At 37.3% G+C, this 22315-nt stretch overlaps 1 protein-coding gene across 1 annotated transcript in view; it reads left to right on the top strand.

Annotated features, from left to right (window-relative positions):
• The window catches only part of ARHGAP42 (Rho GTPase activating protein 42), a 169112-nt gene that overhangs the window by 40121 nt on the left and 106676 nt on the right, over positions 1-22315 (top strand). Inside the window, 1 exon segment of the mRNA XM_040544183.1 lies at positions 19427-19488. Within this exon segment, the coding sequence (XP_040400117.1) occupies positions 19427-19488 (62 nt within the window).

The following is a 22315-nucleotide window of genomic DNA, read 5'->3' as shown; positions in this document are numbered from 1 at the left end:
CATCCTACACCTTTGTGATGGTTAGAAGGCTGTCCTCAAAGACAGCTGGTATTTGTTCACTGTCTTCCACTAACCTTTTACGAGGGAGGACTTATTAAAAATTTTATAAACACTGACATATAAAAAGAGGAGAGTGAAAACACTGAGCTGCTTCTATTCAGACATAAATCTGCATACATTCTTTAGGTGTATAAAAGTTGGAGAAGTTCAGCCCAAAAGGTCTGATAAGGGATTTATTTTTTTTCATTGACTTCAACATAATAAAAAGAGGCAATTTGTGCTCAGTAATTATAGCCAGTTTCTCACCTTTTTCATTGAGGACACCAACTCTGAGCATAAATTATTTTTTCTGTTCAAACTGCAGCACCTTCATCAAACCAGATATACCCAGTATTACATTTGTTGCAAAAGCAGTTTACTGAAGGTCATGGCAGTATATGGAAAAGATCGCTTGTGTGTTCTGGTCAAATAAAAACAATTGATGTAGAGGCATTAATTTAATAATAAGTATTGGTTCGTTAACTTTAAGTGCAGATCGTTTTAATTGAAGTGAAACTTCTGTCTTTGTATTTAAAAAGCAATATGGAATTAAAAGCCAAATGATACACGATATAACTTTAAAAACATCTTTGAGAATTTTTTCCTAATAAACAAAAAGAAGTAACAAAAAAAAAACAACACAGTAGAATACTCAGCTTTTAGGATGGCAAGATAAAAGCTCTTAGTTTCTTAATTTTTTGAATTAAGGCAAATGTTTAATCAGCTGATGAATTCTTCATTCCTTTTGAAAACAAGTAACTAAACAAATTACTGAGTGAATAAAATGAGAAAATGCTTTAAAAGGTCTTGGAGAGAATTCCAGACAACTCTGCAGATATTTAAACGTTGTGTATTTTTACTAATTGGTCAGCAGACAGATTAATATTTAGAAATGGATACCACTGAAACTAAATAGAGCAATTCAAATCATTTCATTCCAGTGCCTCTATACAGTAACTCCTGGTCTGTCAATCACTTTGAAAGTTTCTTTTTCAAAGATGTATTTGCTCAGCTTATTGATGAGCTTACATATGAAACATTTTAAAATTGTTTTATAATTAACTACTACAGTAAATAGTTACTTTCTGATTTCATACAATCCAGTGTCTTAAATAGGAGTGCATAATATTATGGTACGGTTATACATTTGGAAGTTGCTAGGGAAGTATGAAAAAGGTGAAATTTAGTATCCGAATTTAGTAGTCTCATGTGTGAATTTTATTACTTTGTAGATTTTCTTAAAACATTCAAAAAAGTAGAAAAGCATATTTGTGCATGACTATGAAGCACTATATTCCAATTTACTAAATGCAATACTTTCTGTGATTTTTTTTTCTGAATAGTTAAATATACAAAGATACTAAAAATTAATCATATGTTTATTGCACTTTTTAACATTCTACATATTATTTCTTGGCTATAAAAGTTAATTGCACATATTTTATGCATTTAAACTAAATCTACGGTATCTCAAAGTTTATGTCTCAGATTTGGTCAGAAACGTTTTTGAAGACGTAAGGGTTTGCATTTAAAATGAGGTGACAGGACAAGGAGGTCTTTCATTTTACTTGTAACCTAAATGTAGTAAAGAAAAGACATTTTATTGTTTGGACATTAAACAGGCATTTAAAACTATTTAGGAAAAAACAGGGTTCATGGAGCTTGACAGCTGATTTATTTCACTTGGAGCTTCAAAGAAGGGATTTCTAGCTTCTAAGGCAACCATCCCCTGATGGATTGTCGTGTACATCAAAGAAGCTTATAAGGGTAAAAGGTAAACTGACAGGAATCAAATTCAAGTCTAACAGAACTTGAATGATACTGTGTGCTTTTATAGGGTAAGTCTCAATTTTTGATCTCCCTAGAGCAGTGACCTAGAATTTGTCCACATCTTTAACATGGCCCAACAAGTTCAATGTATTTTTTTATTATTTTTTTTAAATCATCAAAGACAGCTTTGTGTAGATGAATCCTGCTCTCTGTGCTGCCTTCACCTCCTTTAAGAAGAGCTATGATTGTGCATGCCGCTGGGAAGTTTTACTTAAGTCTCTGGTGATACTCCGATTTGATGACTTTTGTACAAAACCACCAAATACATAGGGACTTAATACAGGGACTACGTTCTGAAGGTTTTAAAACATATTTCCATTTCAAGCTTGGTGTTAGAAATGCATGCTAATATTACCTCCTGGATAAGGCTTCTTCTTTCAGAATGTCATTGTTTGTTTTAAAAAAAAAGTTTCAACTTTAAAAAAAATTGGAACATAGGGGATTTTTATTTTTTTTTTAATGAGAATAAGTTAAAAACTGAGTTGATTGCTCTGTGCACTTTCTTTGATGTGAAACCAGAGTTGCAGGTCCCTGTTCGTTAGCTAAACACACTCAATATACACAGAATTGTGATAGCATTCTTCAGATTTAGTTCATTTAATATTTAATCCAGTGGTGGATTTGATTTTTTTTCCTTTAATTATCATATTTGATTTAATTATTTAATTTAATTATTTCTTACTGTTTATTTACAAATGTTTAATTCTTTTGTAGAAGCGATGTCCCTTTTTGACAAAAATGTCTGTGGCTATGGCTGTAGAATGCATTTTATGTGTTCTTTGTACACTGTTGCAAATTACCAAAATTTGTCTACTTAGCCACTTTCTGACGTACCATGCCCAGTTTAGAATCAGACACTTTGTGCCCATGTTATAAGTTGTTCCTCTGTTTTTTTTTTTTTCCATAAGCAGGCTGGCTTGTTCCTCAAATCAAATACAAATTGATTTTTTTTTGAACTCTAGACATGGAGTATTCATACTATAAAAAGCCTTTTCAGATTTAAAATCTGCTAACAAATTGAGTTTCTCATTAAAAAAATAAACCTCTAGGAACAATTATCAGTGTTGTCTCTTACCCCGTATCAAAATGCACGTGGCAGCATGTGATGTGCAGCGTTACAAAGGCCGTAATATTCCTGGTTAATAGCACATGGACATTATTAGTTCCAGTGGCATGTGATTCAGCCAAACTTTAATTTTTTGTGTGATTGAAATTTGTGCATGAAGTTGCATCTGAACACTAAAACCATTAACATTGATGTAACTCACTCTTACAAAGGAGAGGATGTCATCTTACAAACAGCCATGCTTTCCTCAATATTAAATAGTGAATGGCAGTGCCAAGTCTCAGCTCTTAAGTATTTATCATGTACACAGTTAGTCTCAGCCAGCTATTCTATTAATATTTTGCATTAAGTTTAAACAAGTGAGAGCTTTTTGCAAAAACAAATGCATGTTTTTAAAACATTACTATACTTTTAGGTAACCTAGACTGTAGCACAGTTAAGTGCAAAGACCATGTTTTTAATGAACTAGAGTCTTTTGTGTCAATATACACTGTGCAGACATAAATTATGCAAGGAGAAGGTTCTCCTTTTCCAATATTATCCAGCTTGTGTCACCTAATTTCTTCTGCAGGAATCTCCCTGTTTTTATCCTCCTTTCTTCTGTTTGTTATCTGGGTTGTGGCTGATACAGATGAGAATAATTAATAATACTCAGTAGAACTCTGTCATTGTTCTGTCTTTTTTTTTTTTTAGCAAGTTCTTGTCCATTTTGTATTGAGCCTTACTATAAGTTAATGAGATTTGATATCAGCAGTGTAAGACAGTGCTCTTCAGAACTCAAGGAAAACAAGACAATACATTCTGTTTTTTCCTTTGTTTTATGCCCCTCACCACGGGGTACCAAACCTTGGCCATTACACTTGGCCATTTTACTTTAACTGTTTTTATTATTGTGTGCTATTTAAGACAAAGCACTGAAAGGCATATGTATTTCACTGTGTGGCTACTGATTTTTTTTTTCCTGAAGTCAGAAGTACTTTCAGAGAGCTATATTATGAAAGATTTTTCAGGTAGCATCAGACGCTCAGTTTAGGAATGTAATAGGATTATGATGATCTGTAAAAATCATTATTATTAATTAAGGCACAAGGAATAGGTGAGGAGTTTTTAAATTTGGTATCCTTCTTTGTGGGAAATGAGTTCTCTTGCTGCTAGCAGTTGCAGCTCATGTGATCTTTACATGCTCACATTGTAAGTCATTAATAAATAGGGTGATTGAAATTGCTAGTAAGTAGCTATCTACAGAACTATTAACTCATACCAGGCAAGTATGTTGTATATAGCACTTAGTTTCAAGTTGAACTTTGAAAAATCAACCAAAATGTACTGGGGAGGAAGAACTTATTTTATTTTTTTAATAATAAAAATAAAATAGAAGAAAGAAAGAAACCTTCAACAATAGTTGTTTGTTAGACTCTGCTGCTGTGGTCCTAAGATCTTGTGTTTGAGTTAAGCAACCATGCCAGAAGCTCATTCTTCTTTTTTAGCTTGTACTGGGCATCCACATGCCCAGTGCTTTCAAGTTAGCAGCTGCTCAGCCCTCTTGGAGAGCACGTCAGCGGATAAGTATCCAGTCATTCAAAGCAGCAAATAGATCCGCATCAAGTAATTAGTGTATAAAAGTATTCAAGTAAAAGAAAAAAAAAATCCCTCCATCTCTTAAAAAAAATGCAAAAGGTTAATTGGCATTTCAAGATGCAAATTCCATTTTTAATGTTGCAAACTGTGCATGCAATGCTATATTAAAACAGAAAAAGACAATTTACAGGAGCTTTAGGCTTGCCTAAGCTGTATGGGGGCAAATCCTTACAAACCAATGTATTGACATTACAGTTGCCAAGTTAGGGTACACTCACTTTTAACTTCTAAGAGGCTCCAATCAGGGACTTCAGAAAGTAGTTGTCAAGCTAGTCACAATTTCAAGTCACGATACCTCTATTGTATGTGGTGTGAGATGGACTGTTGAATTAGTCTGTCTGTTCAAAAATTAATTTTTAAGCTGTCTTGAGCCACCTACTGTCTGAATCGGTTTGGATATCCTGCAGGTCATCACCTTAATCACTTGAAGTTAACTTTGAAGTTCAAGAAAGTTTTTATAATTAATATTCTGCCTACGTTGCACTGAACTCCCATTTGTAATTGTGTTTCTCAATGGCATTACCAAATATCAAATAAGTCATTTCAATGAATTCCTGTGGCTCGGATATACTGCTGCCTTACCCAAACCAGGGAAAGGAGGATCTTGCCACCGCCTTGAGGGTGGAGTTTCTGGGGGTGGATTCTATTAGTGTAGGCATCAGCTCAGTAATTTTTTTTACTGCTCGAGTTTGTTGACCTTGTGGAGTATATTAAAGACACGGATATTTACCAAAGGCATTTTTTAGATGGGTGGGAAGGGGTTGAGTCCTGAATTAGCATAGAAAGCTATTTGCGACTCAGTGTATTTGCATAGAACAATTGTATGCTGTTTTTCCACCGCAATTACCTGCCTAGATTTGCCAGTCTTCTCTCCTCTGCTTGGAAGAATGAATTTTCAGATTAACTTTTAAGTCACCTTTAAAGCAATTTTGTATAAGCTACTTGTAAGATCTGAAGCAGAGGACAGATTTCCTTGGTACTTGTTTTGGTCTATTTTTATCTACAGAAGTTAAACAGTAACTAATTATGGGAGGTACTCAGCACAATCAGGATGTGAAGTGCCTGAAGTATTTGTTTGAAATCTGTTCCTACTATTATTATTATTACATTTTTTTTTATCCCTGTTGCATATTTAAACAAATGCCACCTGTTCTCAAACACTATTGTTTATTGACTCCAAGAAATGAGTGATCTTATGCTAGGGCTAGGATCCCATAGAGACTTCAAAACAGTATCTGCACCAGAAAGAAAAGGTTGGTTTTCTGTGGGTCCATAGTTGCTTGTGGAAGGTCACATGAGGCTGGCAAAGCAGGAAAATAAGTAATGTTGGTCTTTATCTGTGCAGGAAGAAAAGTTAAAATAAGATCAACAATAAACACAGACCTTGTTTTTTCTTCTTCTCCAAGATACATATCAGAATGTTGTTAGAATTTGCATGCTCCATTGTTAAGATATTTATTCAAATGACAAAAATTAGACTGGGGTGGCTGATGCAGTTACCACCCATCCTGTCTGTCCTATCCTCCTTCTGTGGCAGTAGAAGTTGGATGTGAAGTAGGGGATCTTCTAAGCCATGACTGTTTATACATCCTGCTGTGATGAGAGAGTCTAAAATTCACGCTAGCTCATTTCAATTACGTTGGGCTACAAACTGTGGTGTCTCAGACTGTCCCTAGCCATGGAGCTCGTGCTGTTTACAGAAAGTGGTTGAAGCTGGTGATGGATAGCAGTAGCTTTGGCTGTCCTGGTGCATTCTGCTAAGCAGTTTAAATTTGACGTGAGCAACTTGAACAAATAGAAAAGTCCATGCCACTCACTGGTCAAGATGAAGCGTCTGTTTTGTCCTTCATTATTAGATGAAACTTCTGAACTCTTGTAGATGCTTTCTACTTTATTGTCTTCATCCCATGACTTCACCACACCTTTTTCCCTCCTTCCTCTCTTTGTTTTGTTAATGTCCAGCTCCACGATTTTTTTGTAGAATTTGATGTCCCAGTGGAACTATAATGTAATGAATATGAATGCCTGTGGGGAGACGGTTAGCCTGAGAACTACAGAATCTCATTACAGAGATGTTTGAAAATAACTCGTGTGCTGTTGCTGCTCATAATACACTTTTAGTAAAAAGACACTTTAGAGTTGTCAAGTTAGTATGCCTCTTAAACAACAGTTACTCATTTTCAAAAACAAGTAGTGGTTTGATCAACTCGGCTTTGAGATACTCATCTTCAGGCTTGAGCAAATAAGGTGAAGGGCTTTTTACTTTCTAAAAACAGAATCCTTAGTAGAGCTTGGAGTTTTAAGCCCAGAAAGTCCTTGATCACTTTGTAGGCCTAAATTCAACAAAGTAATTATGGCAAACCTAACATTAGTTGCAGTATTTGCTGATAGTTTTCATAATTAAAGTGTTCCACCATTCAAATAATAAATGCACTAAATTTTACAAATCAGAAAAAAATGTATTAATGATTCTCAGCTGCATCCTGAATGTATTGCTTTTCTTTTTACTTCCCCTTAATTCAGCACCCACATAGAGCCACACACAAATAAGGTTTATACAGCTGGAAAGATGGAAATACCTTTTTTTCCCCCTCATTTGAAGTATGGATGTGCCTCTGAAGAATCAGCAATCTGGCAAGCTAAAAATGTAGTCATAATTACTTCTAATTCCCTTGTTTATGGAATGCTAGGATTTAATATTACTTCCGCAGCTTAATATGTTGTATGTTGCCCAATGGTTGTTTTCCACGTTGCCTTAGCTGTTCAAAAAACTCGAGTATGAAGTAGCAGTTGTTTTCTTAGAATTAAAGATTTCTATTTCTAGTCAATTTATGTTATGATTCTTTCTAGTGAGATTTTGCAGAGGGGGACACTAAGGAAAGCAGGAAGGGATTGGAGGAATCTCTGATTTTAACCAGAGCCCACCTTTGATCTTATCTATTTCTGAATACTCTGTGGTTTTAAAGCTGTTCATCCTTTGACAGGCCATGGATATCAGTCAGCTCTGGAAAAGTCTGATCTGCTCAAGTCAAAGGTTAATGGATAATTTAATTTAGTTAAAGATTAATTAATGGATTTTTACAGTACAGGACATTACACCATTCGTTTCAGTGGAGGCCAAATCAAGCTGCTAGGGTTTCAAAGTCAGTCTCCAAAAACTAAACTTGTGAAAGCACGTTGAGGTCACTTCATGCCTGCTGGGCTGAAGCTGAGGTAAAGGATCTGGTTTTCCACGCCCCACTGAGCTAGGCGCTGGAACACCTGGGCTGCAGGACTGCCCTGCATGTGGCTCCATCAGGTGGAAGCAGAGGCTGACTTCTCGTTGGCAGATGCAATGATTGTAAACCCTATTAGTGGCATAGAGATGCAGTCTTGCTTAACAGCCACTTGTCTGAAATGGTTACCTCTGCTGTGTGAACACGGTGAAAATTGAAGGTTTGCTGTTTTCAATCAAAGACTGTCAGGATCTTGTAGAGTTAGTGGCTGGTACCAGACACCACTCCTTCAGACAAGTGTAGAAGGAAGGGGAGAGATGAAAAAAGAGCAAGTGAGCAAATTGGATTATCCAGATCAGTTCAGTCCCATGTTCCTAATGAACTGGAAGAAATCGCTTAGATGATTTAAAATGTTCCTGCTGTCATGTCATGATGCCACATTTTGGAAAAGCTGCTGTAGACTGACAGAGCCTAGGTTGGGCTTTTTATACCAAAGCCCTACTAGTGTTATAGATAACTTACTGCTTTGTTGGGGGTGAATCGGCATGTTGTTGTTCTTAGGTTCCGGTTTCTTCTCTGTCCAGCCCTCTTGGACTGCAAACTGTGTGTGCCATAGGCAGTGTTTCAGGTTGTGTTTGTAAACATTACCACAAAGAGCTCCAGTTTCGGGGTAAAGCCTGTGTATGTGCCGTGAAAACAAAGTTTTAGTAGCTGGTACACAGAGGCAAGTCTGTCAAGTGTAAGGCTGAGCTACTAATTCTTTAGGATTATTTACAAAATGTACTTATAAAATGTATTTTTATGAGAAGAATTCACACTTTGGCAAACGGATATATCTTCACGTTGAATTGTATGCTGTCAAAATATTTGCTGTTTTCATAATCAGAGTAGAACACAAACATGGGATAGATCCATTGCAGTTGCTTTTTGAATAAAGTCTCAGAAGATTGGTGGTGAATTTAAATAATTGATTATTTTTTTAATGTTTTGTTATCTAACACAGTGTGTGATAGACTGCCATTATAAACATGAGCAGTCTTTCAGGGCTATAGGAAATGTTTTGATTTTGCTTGATCAGTCTAGAATTTTCTACTCATATTTGATTTTTAAGGTTCAGCATGAGTAGCAAGGCATGACAATTTACTTTTTTTTTTTGATTGGATTTATTTAAATTGTGTAACATTGCTTGTCTTAAGGTTCTCTCTCCAAGTGCTGTGTTTGACAAGTGCTGACAGTGGATCTGGCGATTCTAGGTAACCTGACTTTCTTGTGAGTCTGCTTAGGTTGTCTATAAACATACATACCCTTTTTGTAGACCGTTGTTGAAAAGGAGTAGGGTAGAAAATATGAAAGTCTTGGCTGAAAGTATTGTGGTTTTTTTTTTTGTTTTTTTTTTTGTCAGCAGCTTATATTGATTTGTTTAAATATTTGTGACACAACAGCCACCTTCTGTTGCAAAGAATTTTCAGGTATGATACTGTGGAGCTGGCTTTAGATGCACTTAGAAAGGTTTGTTTCAGTAAAATTCTATATTGAGGGAAAGGGTTTTTACTTCAAATAGAGGCCCTACATTTTATGGTTTACATATGTTTAGAAAAAAAAAATCATAAAATGCCTTGCTATATTTGCTTATTAAGTTTTGCAAGATGAAAATACTTTTTAGTTAAAACTCCAGTTGCCTAATACAGTATGTACACATTGCAGACACATCTTGCAATGCTTTGGGCTTTTATTGGGCATAGGTCTTGATTTGTTCCCTTGTGTGGTTTTGGTATGTTTGTGCTTATTTGTATGTGCTTTGATGCACATGTCTGTCATGCTCAGACAGGAGCTTCCATTTGCACTGTGGAACTTGCTGGCCTTTTCTGCTGGTTTTTCTTGCCTTTTTAGTGTGACAAAACCCAGAAGAACGGTCAGAGGAATGCTTGTACCTGGTACATGGCCAGCAACAGAAAGGTTTTTAAACGTCTGTTCATGGGGAACACTTCCTAAAATAGGTATTGGGATTAAATGCTGTAAACCAGTGGAGGTCAAGAAGTAGGAATGTTTCTAAATCTGTGATAGTTTAATTTCTGTTTTTGTCTTCATGGTGAACATGGAGCTAACCTAGCTATCTCTATCTGAATACTGCAGAGCCAATGTGCTCCAGATTCTGATGTAGAGGACGAAATACCAAAATACCTACCCTGAGTGTACAGTGCTTTAACTCAAATGAAGTAGGGAAAATCCTGGAGTTTTTGTTTACTTTTAGTTATACAGATTTCAGTAGCTGTGCTCTGATAAGGTTTGTGCTTGCCAGTGTGTAGTAAAAGATATAATCTTTTTTGGAGGACGGTATATAATGCCTGAAGCATAACTTCAGGCATAAAAGTTTTCATTATGTGATTTTTCTGGTTTCCTTATTTGTGTAATTTTTTTTTGCAGAAGTTTTAAATGAGGCGTTTTTCATCTCTGTGTCTGTCTCTTTCTGTACTTTCTTTTCCTTCCTGGTGTATAATGGTTTTGTTTGGCAAATTCAGATTTGTTCCTGTAAGGTAGCACACTTATTTTCAAGAACTGAGAAAAATTTGGCAAAATACCTTTCCTCACAATTCAGGGTGGAAATTGCCATGGTAAACAAGATTAACACTTTAGGTTATGCTCCCTGGGAGGATTGTACTCTTAGAGTACTCTGTTGTTTCTATTTATTTTTCTTATAGGCATGTGTGTATTAAGTTGTGATAAACCATCCTTGAAACTGGGTGGAATTTTTTATTTTTACTTAATCAGAGTGGAAAATTCAAAGTCTGGATTAGGTAGAAATTGCTTCAAAATCTGAAAGATGATAATAAATGCAGTGGTTATAATTGATAAAAAAGCATCGGATTAAACCCTTACAAGTTTGCTAACCATTTTAATTACAGAGTAGAGAGTGAGGATGTTCATCTACTGAATCTGAACTTGCTTCACATTGTCCATTCTAAGTATGTTTTGCTTTTGTCCAGAGAGCCGTACAGAGCAGATCGAGTTGCTGGTACCTTTGTGTACCTTCCCACAATGGAATTCTTCAAGGCAATTTGTGGTTATTGGGACTGTGAATTCAAACCACTGTCTGCTGGCAGAATTTGCTGTCAATTTGAGGGTGTCTGTCGGGGTATTTCCATGTTGTTTTAAAACCTGTACGGTTGAATCTTTCCTTCAGCCTGTGTTTTACTACAAGAAGTATATTTCACTGTGTTACAAGAAGGTACAAATAGCTTTGTTTCTATTCTTTTTGGAGGCTGTGGTAAATGTAAACACAGACTGAAGGAATGCATGAGGTCCTTATTACAGATCCATAAAATCTGATACCCAGATTAGGGAAATAAAAGAAACCAAATGGAGGATAAGAAAGCCATTCCAATATTATTTTTCCAAAGTTAAACAATACTGAAACCCGATAAAGAGATGAACCATTGTTTTGCTATTCTCCCCCATCCCCCCCCCACCTTTTTTGGTTTTCATGGAGGAAATTTCTAACATAACTTCTCTTTTGATACCACTGTTCTGCCAAAAGCTAGAGGTTATCAGACGTGCTGTTAGTTTACAAACTGGAATTAACGTAAATGCACAAACAATATTACTTTAAGCCTTATCAAAAAAAGCAGTTACTCAGTTTCCTCTAATATCTGAGAAATTGAACCCAGAAGACAATGAAATTAGCAAAATAAACAACAGTTTCAAATCCTGTCCACTTTGTCCTCTTTTCTTCTTCATTTGTCTTCTCCTCTGATTTCCCAGTAAATATTATTTATGGTACAGATCTCAGTCTTCTGAACTGAAGTTTCTCCAAAAATGTTGCCACTTGAAAAGTGAGCGAAATGGAACCCTGGATATAGAAGTGGCAGAAGAAATAGAAGCAGCCAAGGAAAATGAAAACATGAGCAATAATTGGGAAGATTCAGCAGGTGTATACTTATTTAAATATACCTTTCCTGAAAATATGTTTATAAAAAAGTAGCATTTCTTGTAGGAATACGTTACAGTTGTTTTACACTACTATTTTGTTAGTTTTACTACAGCACGACTCAGGCCCACTCAGCATTAGTTATAAAATATTCATAAATTGCATAATTTATTCTTTATGCCGTGAGTTTGCAGGCTAAGGCGCTGATCCTGCAACTCATTCCTTTTAGGTTAAACTGCACCTGAATTTCCTTTCAAAGCTGTAGATAGCTGTATGTTTCCAATATTTTAGGCTTCATTCAGTAGAATAAAGGACAAAAAAGAATTGGTAAATCAGTCCAGATTTGATGGAGCTAAAGGAAGTCTGTGCCCTGCCAGACAGGGCTGTATTTAAATTTGTAGTCAACATACTGAAAAACAAAGAGAACGGTGCACTTTTGGGGCCTTATTTCAAGACAGTTCTCCTTTGGATTTACATTTTGGCACATTGAAAACTTGCCACAGTGGTGACATTTTGAGACATACCATTTAGTTACCTTCAGAGATATGCTGCAAGTCCCACGTGGCTTTTATGACATTCAAAGTTTGTGTTAGGTATAAAGTACTGAGAAAGCAGATTGAGTCTTTATTCCAGATACTTGTGGTGGCCTGCCAGTGTTAATCTGAAATCTTTTTTTTTTTTTTCTCCTGTCTGCTTAGGAAACCATCTGTTGCTCCCTTTACCCTACTTTTTTTTTTTCCTTCCCTTCCCTGTGCTTTTTCAGTATGGCTTAAAGCCACAGAAAGAGAGAAGGAAATTTTATTTGATGTTGTGGCTTTTGAAAAAGTGCTTGAAATAGCATTTGTGGCTGCAAATAAGGCTAGTCATTAAAAGCTCTGGAACTGTGTCTGTGAAATAGTAACTATTTAATAATGTATTTACTTTCATTTCAGAACTGGAAAAGAAAGTTTCATCTCCCAGCCCTCCCACCTACTCATGGGGATCTTATGTCTATTCTGCTTTGTCACTGAAGTCTAGTAAATTAACATTAATCCTTAGGAAATTTTCTTGTGGGTCTTATGTCCGTCTTGATTTCTGATTTAGTAATACATTACTTACTGAGGAGAACTCCCTCGGAGGCGTTAGTTGATGTTCGTGCTCCAGCAGGAGCTCAGAGCCTGTTGTAGCATGTCTGCGCTAGCGGTGACCGGTTCTGGAGAGAGGATGCACTTGGCTGACCTTCCTGCCAGTGTCTGGGTGCAAGGAACAGCCCTGTGCTGTCATTGCCTCAGTCAGATCAAGAAGATGTAAGAAAATTTCTTCTAGGCTTGCACTTTTTTTTACACCTTCACTGAACTGGATTCTCTCACTGATAAGACAGCAAGACGTATTTCTGTATGTATATTTATTCCATCCTGGCATTCACATGCCTGAAGATAATGGTGATAGCTGCTTAAAATACTATAAAATATTGTTTAGTGTACTTTGGAGTTTTTGAAAATTGTCTGTACATTATTTAAAATGGTCAGTATAGGTAAGTTAAATGAACTGTCCATTTCACACACAAAAAGCATTTATTTTTATTCTGTCTTCCATGTAACTTTTCGTTCTATCTTCGGTTGAACATTACCTTGCAAACTTGGTTTTATATCTTTGAATTAGGTACAGGTCATATAAAACTACTTCTGGGTTTCATATGTGTTGCTTTCCTTTACTCATTAAATCTAGACAGACTCAAAGCTAATGAATGTAACATGAACAGTGCAGTGCAACACTGTACTGTAGTATTAAACTAATTATCAATAGAGTAGCTTCAGTAGTGTCCCCAGGCATGTTGTTTCAAGGTGATGTGTTCTCTACACAAGTATATAACAAAGTTCATAAAAATTATTAAGTAATTTTTTTTTCCTTGTGAACCACAGAGTTGATTCTGATGCAGTAGATGAGAATTCTAAATCATGAAAGTATATTCTTGATAATATGCATTTTATAAATTCAGATAAAGGAATTTTTATCCTTTTTTTTTTGTCTCCCTCAGTCCTACACTAAGCTTTGGTTCTCTTTTAAATATCCAAGTGGAGACGTTTCTAGAGCCATACGGTATGTTTGAAATGATCAGGATTAAAACAAAGAACACTCAGTTTTGCAGAGAAGGACATTGCTGATCTACACCATTATGGTTTAAGCTGGTGGTACTGTTTAATTCATTTGCTTCATATGGAAGCAAACTTTTTTTTTTTTTTTAAATAAAATAACAGGAGCTATTTCTCCTAAACAAGGAAAAATTTGCAGCAAATTATTGCTGGGTTGGGAACACTCCAGAGAAAACAGCTGGTGACCTGTTTTAATTGTGATGAATGAGACCACAAGTATACAGCAGGGTAAATATACAATTGTTTTTACTTGTTGGGAGTTGCTTTTCACAGACATCGTTTCCATCTTAATGCCAAGTGTATCTTACAAATCCTTTGAATAGCCCTTAAATAAAAAGCAGACTGTAAAACTATTTGGATTATGTAAGCTAATGACTTTGGGGGAATAAAGTGTTACTAACTTGATTAAGGCAGCACTTTGTTTTACTTAAACAGCCTACCAATAACAATTGCTTTGTGAAAATAATTAAAAATACCTTAATATTAAAAATTTTAGGTTACATACTGTACTCTACATTATCAATATGTTTTCAGGATTTATTTCTTATCAGCACGTTCCCACGGCATTTCCTCTTGTAAAGTAACTTGACTCTTATTCCCTCTCACCCCCTTTTATATTTACAAAGTTCATTTTAATTCCTCCAAGCCTATACTGGTTCAAAACTGCGAGTTGCAGTTAGTAAGGGAAGGTTGTGATGTTTGTGTGGAATTCACGGACTGACTGACTGGAATGGGCCATGTTTAACACATGCAATTCTGATTTTGAGGTCTTATGTCTTTTAACTACACAAAGTGTCTCAAGATATTATTTTTTAAATATTTGTTAGTTTCTTGTTCTCTGTGGAGCGAAACACCACCACTGCTGAGTTCTCCTAGGGATGTCTGCCTGCCCAGGCTAGCTTCTCACAGGAGTCCTGATGCCCCATGATGGAGGCTGCTTTGTGCACCTCTGTCTGTCCAGCCGAGTCCACAAATGAGGCAGAACTGTAATATATATACAACTACAAGTGGTCTGAGGGAAAGGAGGGAGGGGAGAAGGGAAAAGGGGCTGGGGAGATACAGGAGCAAGGATTGTCTTGCCCTCCCTTTACTACCTCCTGCTGCAGCCTCCAACACAGATGAAGTTATGTGGGGACATACCCTGCCTTACAGTGAGCTCAGACTGAGTGGGGAATGTATAGGAAGAAGGGTGTTATACTATAAAAGATTCACAAGTACTGCGATACTCGTTGGTACTGTAGGGTAGCTAGTGGTGGTAAAAGCTTTTTTGTGTCGTTGCAAGGATAGAAGAGCCAGTGAGGTCACCAGGGACATCCCCGCTACTGAGCACTGTCTGTCTGCAGGTAGTGCATCCTTCAGTGCTCTCTGAATTACACAATGTGCTGAGTGTTTTCCCCTTTGCACCTCCTGTGCTGGGAAGCAAAAAGGAAACGAATGTGAGTGTTGGGCAATGAACAGCAGCAGTGTAGTCTGTACCAATGTTAAGATGTCTCTGCAGCAAGGGTGTTTCTGGGGTCAGGGAAGTAACTTGCCTTAGTGCTGCTGAAGTGTGTAGTTTCTGTGCTCACGATGAACCTTTGACCTTTTTAATCCCACCCAAAAGTGAGACACTGGGGATGGGAGGATGGCAGCAGCTTCTCAGTCTTTAGCTGAGGCGCTGTATGTTAATTAGTACTGTATGTTAATTAGTACTGTGAGATTTCCTCAATGTATAACATACTAATATAGATTTGCACACTTGCAGAGTATGTTCTTATACTCTAAGCAGAAGTTTTGACTTAGAAATTAAAAAACAATAGTTATACCATGAAATTAAGAGGATTTGTTAAGATGCATCAAAAGCTTCTTTTACTGCTTTTTCTGCTTTTTTTTTCCCCTCCCCCCCCACTCCTCACAGTTTTCTGCCATCCTTCTGCCCGGTTTCAACATCCTACTGTTCTTCTACTATTCTTTTTCTAAGTAGCTTTTTGTTCTTAAAATATGGAATGTTGTCTGACCAGAGAGCATATTTTATTTCCTGTTCATATCATGGGGCTGGGAATTGGTAATATTTGTGCTTGGTTGCTGAAAGGTGTTAAATGTTAACTTTTGTATTACAGATGATGATGAAAAAAAAATGATGTGATCAGAACCTTAAGGGAAAAGCACCATAAGGCTTGATGTGGGTAGGGAAAACTTCAGTTTCAGGAGGTTTGGGATCTGCTGTCCTCACAAAGATATAATGTTTGGCATGATAATTTCTCTTTGAAATAGTTCTGTCATTGTAAGTGGCTCCACAATAAAACACAAAAAAGGAGAGGGGAATGGAGTTTTAACATGTGACTGCAGTAACACATCATCTTGCGGTTAAAAATTACCAATTATTTCACTGAAATAATCTGGAAACAATTTATCTTACTGGCTTTACTAGAAAATCAGCTGTTTTTCTAAAGTGCCTCCTAATTCCCTGAATAGGTAATAAAAATCAAACAACATGTTTATCTAGTTTATTTGAAAAGATTATTTTTTTTAATGGTGGGTAAAGAATCACTCAGCCACATGTGCAAGAAAGGAGGGACTAGCTCTGTCCTGTTTTCTACAGGCAAGGATAGTTTTTCCTTAAATTTAAGGAGGTACCAGTATGAAAATAGTAAATAATTTGTGGGTTTGGCTAGTTGTTTATTTTGGTCGTAGGGTTTGGTAATGGGTACATCGATATTTTACATAACAGTCAACAGATTTTACAGAAGCATAGAATAGTTTAGGTTGGAAGGAACCTTAAAGATCAAGGGGTTTGGGGGTCGGAACCCACCAGGTCAGGTTGCTCAAAGCCCCATCCAGCCTGGCCTTGAACACCTCCAGGGATGGGGCATCCACAGCTTCTCTGGGCAACTTGTGCCAGGGCCTCACCACCCTCTGACTAATGAATATATTCTGAATATCTAATCTAAATCTCCCCTCTTTTAGTTTAAAGCTACTACTCTTTGTCCTATCTCTATACCCCCTGACAGAGAGTCCTTCCCCAGCTTTCCTGTAGCCCCCTTTTAGGTACTGGCAGTCCGCTGTAAGGTCTCCCCGGAGCCTTCCCTTCTCCAGGCTGAACAACCCCAACTCCCTGAGCCTGTCTTTATAGAAGTGCTCCAGCCCCTTGATCATCTTCGTGACCCTCCTCTGGACTCATTCCAACGCATCCATGTCCTTCTTTTGGTGGGAGCCCCATGGCTGAATGTAGTACTCCAGGTGGGTCTCACGAGAGCAGTGCAGAGGGGGAGAATCACCTCCCTCACCCCGCTGGCCATGCTGCTTTTGATGCAGCCCGTGATACGGTTGGCTTTCTGGGCTGCAAGTGCACGTTGCTGGCTCATGTTGAGCTTCTCATCAACCAATGCCCCCAGGTCCTTCTACTCAGAGCTTCTCTCTGCAATTTTCTTATTAGGTAACTTAACCAGTCAGTTAATCATGTATTTCTTTACTTGTTTTTGACAGATGTGATGTTATGAGTTGATTATAATTGAATAAGTTAATTTAGCTGATAGCAGACTAAGGTTTTATTATGAAGACGTAAGATGAGTTAAAAAGCTTGTACAAGAGGACTAGGATTTCACTTACTTATAAAGGTGCCAAAATTTATTTTCTGGTATTTGTGATCTGAGGGAAAATCTTAAAGGAAAAGGTTCAAGACCCAACAGGACAACTGTCTAAATTACCAGGTGTATTTGGACTAAATGAAAAGTTCATGAGTAATGATGGGAAGGATTTGTCAGCAAAGAATGAATTAGAGGTCAGGATGTGCAGGTATACCATTACAGCTGCAAAAAATAAACTATGTAAGGTCTTGCAGAAGAAATTGGAACAAACAGTGAAATGTTCTTCAGCTGTAAAAGTTAAAAGAGAACAAGAAGAATGCAAGGGTGACCTCTGCAAGGGCCAGATGGGATAAAGGATAACAAAAATTTGGGTATGGTCCAGAAACTAAGTAGCAACTCGCGTATGCTGAAAATAGACTTAGGGCAAGCTAGATACTTGTTTCCTCTTAAGTAAAGGAACATAGTGGATCCTCCAGAAGATGTACTCTATTAAGGGGCTGAAGCCATATTGTTAGTGACAAATTTGGTAAAAACATTTAAGATAGAAAAATAGTTGTGGTGGTTTCACGTTGATAGACAGATAAGCTCTATCACTCTCTCACTCCCCCTGCTCAATGGAACAAGGTGAGAAAATTTGATGAAAAAAGGCTCAAGGGCTGAGATAAAGACAGGGAGATCACTTCCCAGTTACCATCACAGGCAAAACACACTCAGCATAGGGAGATTAATATTATTTACTGTCTACTGCTAGCAGACTAGGAGGGCAGTGAGAACTAAAAACAAACTAAAACTCCATCCACCCTCTTCCACCTCCTCTCCCCAAGCAGCGTAGGGGAATGGGGGCTGCGGTCAGTCCCTCACACTTCGTCTCCGCCGCTCCTTCACGGTCACTCACAAATGCCACCCCTGCAGCCCTTCTGCTACCAAAACTTTGCCATGTAAACCCAGTACAATAGTAAAGAGGACAAGAGCTCTGTTAGCATACCTTCACCAGTGTGTGCTAGTTAGCTGTGAAGACTTCTTCTTCTTCCTTTCAAGCCTGTTCTTTTAGGAAATTCTACAAATTATGTTACAATTTTTTAACACACATCACTTCCCTCCTATTTAGAAAGTGATTTAGATCATCTTGAGTTTGTTTTGGGAAGCTGTAGGGGTAATGAATGTGTATTCTGAGATCAGAGATATCAAACGTCAAATGCAGCATCCTGTCGTTGGCAGCAATTACTGCTTACGCATCAGGAGAAGGTCAAGAGAGCTATTTTGCTTTTCACCTGAGATTCTTCTCTGGCTTTTTTGTCTGTGGAACAGTGATGCTGAATTCTGAATAACCCGTATTCCCTTGAAAAAGTAACATAAATAGCCAGATAGGAGTTTTGTAGAGAGATTTGCACCACTTGTTTCATTGAATGAAGCCTTAACAATTTTTGAAGCATTTTCAATTTTCTTGCCTAGTTGTATGGGTTAATACTTTCATTACGTTTCTGTTGATTTCCAGAATAGCCCTTTGACTCATACTTGAAGGCAATTTTGAGGAAAGCTTCTCTTACAATTGTAGCAGAATTTGTCTAAAATCTTTACTTTCAATATTTTGCCTGAATATTTTTCATTGTTCTTTGTAATTTTTTGTTGCCGCACTGTAATTGGAGAAACCCAAGATTTTTGTTAGCACTCAAGCAGCAGAAAGAGACTGCAAAAGTAAACGTTGTGGCTGAATGTGTGAATCTTTGTTTTGAGACTGATCTTGGCACGTTTCATGATAATCAGTTTGCCATGTACCTTTTAAAACTGTGTTTTTTAAATATGCAACTCTTATGACTCAGATTCTTTTCTTTTGTTTTTTACTTGTTGTTAACCTGCTGCTCGCTTCAGTCTGTGCTTCATTTAATGACTACGGATTGCAGGGAAATACTGTATAAGAACTGTATCTTGTCACTACAACATCAGTCCAGTTAGCGGACTTAACTGGTCTTGAAGTGTAATGTTGACCTGGACATTTTTTCTTGACTTTTTTTCAGCTCAGTCACTGAAAGAGTTTGCTCGGCTCCTGATTGCTGTTGAAGAGGAAAGGAGACGACTGGTAAGTTTGCTGGCAAAAATCTTTTTCATTGGCCCTCTTTCTATGTAAAACAGTACTTCTTCCACTTCTCCTGAAGTGCTTCTGATTTTTATTTTATTTGGGCAGTTAGTGTGAAGCATTTCATAAGAATCATTTGAAGTTGTGTAAAGGCAGAAATGTGCTAACACAGACTTCAGCAATTTTTAATGGATTGTTCAGCCAAATACACTGCACCAATCTAAAAATTATTTTTTCACTTTTTTTTCCTGCAATAGGCTTTTAATGTTGCTTTACCTTTCCTTTTCCACATCTTCACTTGTTAGCAATGGAGTAAACACTAAACAAATACCTGAAAATTGAAAAGATTGGTATTTTTGTTTAATGAAATGCTTTTTTGAGTATTGTCCAGTGAACATATAATAGTAATTAAAACATGGTAAGTGTTAGGAAAAGAGACCAAATCCATCACCTCTGAGAAACTCATGCACAATAATTTATAGATCAAACCTGTCAGATTTGTCCTTTGTTATATTATTTGTATTCCCTTCGTTTCCATAGAGCTGAATCTCCATTATGCTTTCATTTACATTCCTCTTCACGTTACTTTGTTAAAGAAGTTTGAAGTGTGAATACTCTTAGAAGTGAATACTCTGTGAATACTCTTAGAAGTATTTTTAAAAAGTTACAGATAAACAATGCAACTACATTTTTACTTCCATGGAAGTCAGTCATGAATAAAGAAGATTTGTAAGGATTAACGTTAGTAGGTTTTTTTTAAATATTGTGAAAGATTAACCAACTCAAATCCATTCAATGACTGTCTATCCTTGTTTTCCTTCTTCTTGTGAGTACTTAGGGAGGTGAGGAAAATTTTTTTCTGACTCATATTAGGGGGAAATTTATTAATCCAAGAAGAGGCTTACATAAGGCTCTCTTATTTCTAGGAGCATCAAACCATAGATAGGTCTCCCACTATTTCTGTTTACATACATATTTTAAAGTGGCAAAATCATAAACATTTATGTGGTAGAATTGCATAGTTACTTTCACCTAAAGTGATAAAATGGAAAATTTTTTTGGTTGATGCCAAAAATTTTTTGGTTGATGTATTTTTTTATTCATGCTGGGTATCTGGTACAGAGAGGGGAGTGTGGGAAGGTGAGTGTTCAGAATTTACCGTCTTAAAACATGTTTACCAGAACACACATTAGTTAGTTAGTTAAACAATGTTTTAGATGAATAGCTTTCCAGTTTAGGTTAAAGATTATTTTGAGCTAACTATTAGAAAAAGGAAAAGCAATGAAGATGTGAACATTTTATTTTTTAAACTGGTTAGTCTTTCCTGATACGTGTACATAATTTCCCTTGATTTCATTCTTTTTTTTGATTTTTTTTCCCCCTCAGATGATTCATTCCTTTGGCACATTTAGAAGTTTCTGGCTTCTCTGTGGTTTATAATTTGATCTCTTCATGTAATGTTTTGCTTCATATCTCGTAGCAAGGCCATTGGAGTAAAAGGGGAAGAGACATTAATTTTCTAAAGTGAAAAACAAACAAACAGAATCATAGAATGGCTTAGGAAGGGACCTTAAAGATCATTTAGTTCCAGCCCCAGGGACAGGACTTCCACAACTCCCATGGGCAACCTATTTCAGTGCCTCAGCACCCTCTGACTGATGAATTTATTCCTAATATCCAGTCTAAATCTCCACTCTTAACTTAAAGCCCTTGTCCTATCCCTACACTCCCTGACAAAGAGTCCCTCCCCAGCTTTCCTGTAGCCCCCTTTAGCTACTGGCAGGCCGCTGTAAGGTCTCCCGGGAGCCTTGTCTTCTCCAGGCTGAACAACCCCAACTCCTTCAGTCAATCTCCATAGGAGAAGTGCTCCAGCCCCTTGATCATCTTCGTGGCCCTTCTCTGGATTCATTCTAACACATCCATGTCCTTCTTGTGCTGGGGGCCCAAGAGCTGAATGCAGGGCTCCAGGTGGGGCCTCACGAGAGCAGTGCAGAGGGGAAGAATCACCTCCCTCATCCCGCTGGCCACGCTGCTTTTGGTGCAGCCCAGGATATGGTTGGCTTTCTGGGCTGCAAGCGCACATTGCCAGCTCATGTTGACCTTCTCATCAACAAACACCCTGAGGTCCTTCTCCTCATGGTTGCTCTCAATCCATTCTCCACCCAACCTGTATTTGTTACTGGGTTTGCCCCAGCTCAGATGCAGGACCTTGCACTTGGTCTTGTTGAACCTCATGAAGTTTGCACAGGCACTCCTTTCCAACCTGTCCAGGTCCCTCTGGATGGCATCACTTCCCTCCAGTGTGTAAATAGATACTGTTTTATTTTGGTGTGACAGTGGGTATGCATGGATTGAAGAGCTGAGCTGTTGGATCCCATTGCACGGTCAGAGACTCAGATGAGATTTCAGTCTTATGGAAGAATATTTTACAAATTGCTGTGAGTTTAGTAGAATGCAGTCATCAGATCATTGCAAATAAAGTGGCAAATAGCGTTCATGTGTAGAGACTCTGCACTTGGGAAATCATTCACATAGCTTTTCACTGAGTTTGAAAACATCGTTCTTTTCAAACTGAATGTGTGTGCTGAGAGCATCATGAAGATACAGTTATCATGGCAGTAATATTAGCATAAGAAAATTCAGCAAATGCAGCATTTTTTGTTTTTTAAAATGTTTGGTCTGCCAGTTGCTGGAATTTATTTAATTTTTCTTCAGGTTAAGTTTCCTTAAATAGTTGGCCATGTCGGAGCCAAATGCAAAAATGAGAACCTGAGTCTTGAGAAAATAAATAGTATAATATTGTTCTGTCTAGATCTCTACATAGTTCCTG

This window comes from Cygnus olor, chromosome 1 (assembly GCF_009769625.2).
Source record: "Cygnus olor isolate bCygOlo1 chromosome 1, bCygOlo1.pri.v2, whole genome shotgun sequence".
NCBI classification, from domain to species: Eukaryota; Metazoa; Chordata; class Aves; order Anseriformes; family Anatidae; genus Cygnus; species Cygnus olor.
The sequence above is the reverse complement of the archived record's forward strand: the minus strand, read 5'-3'. Positions and strand labels throughout refer to the sequence as shown.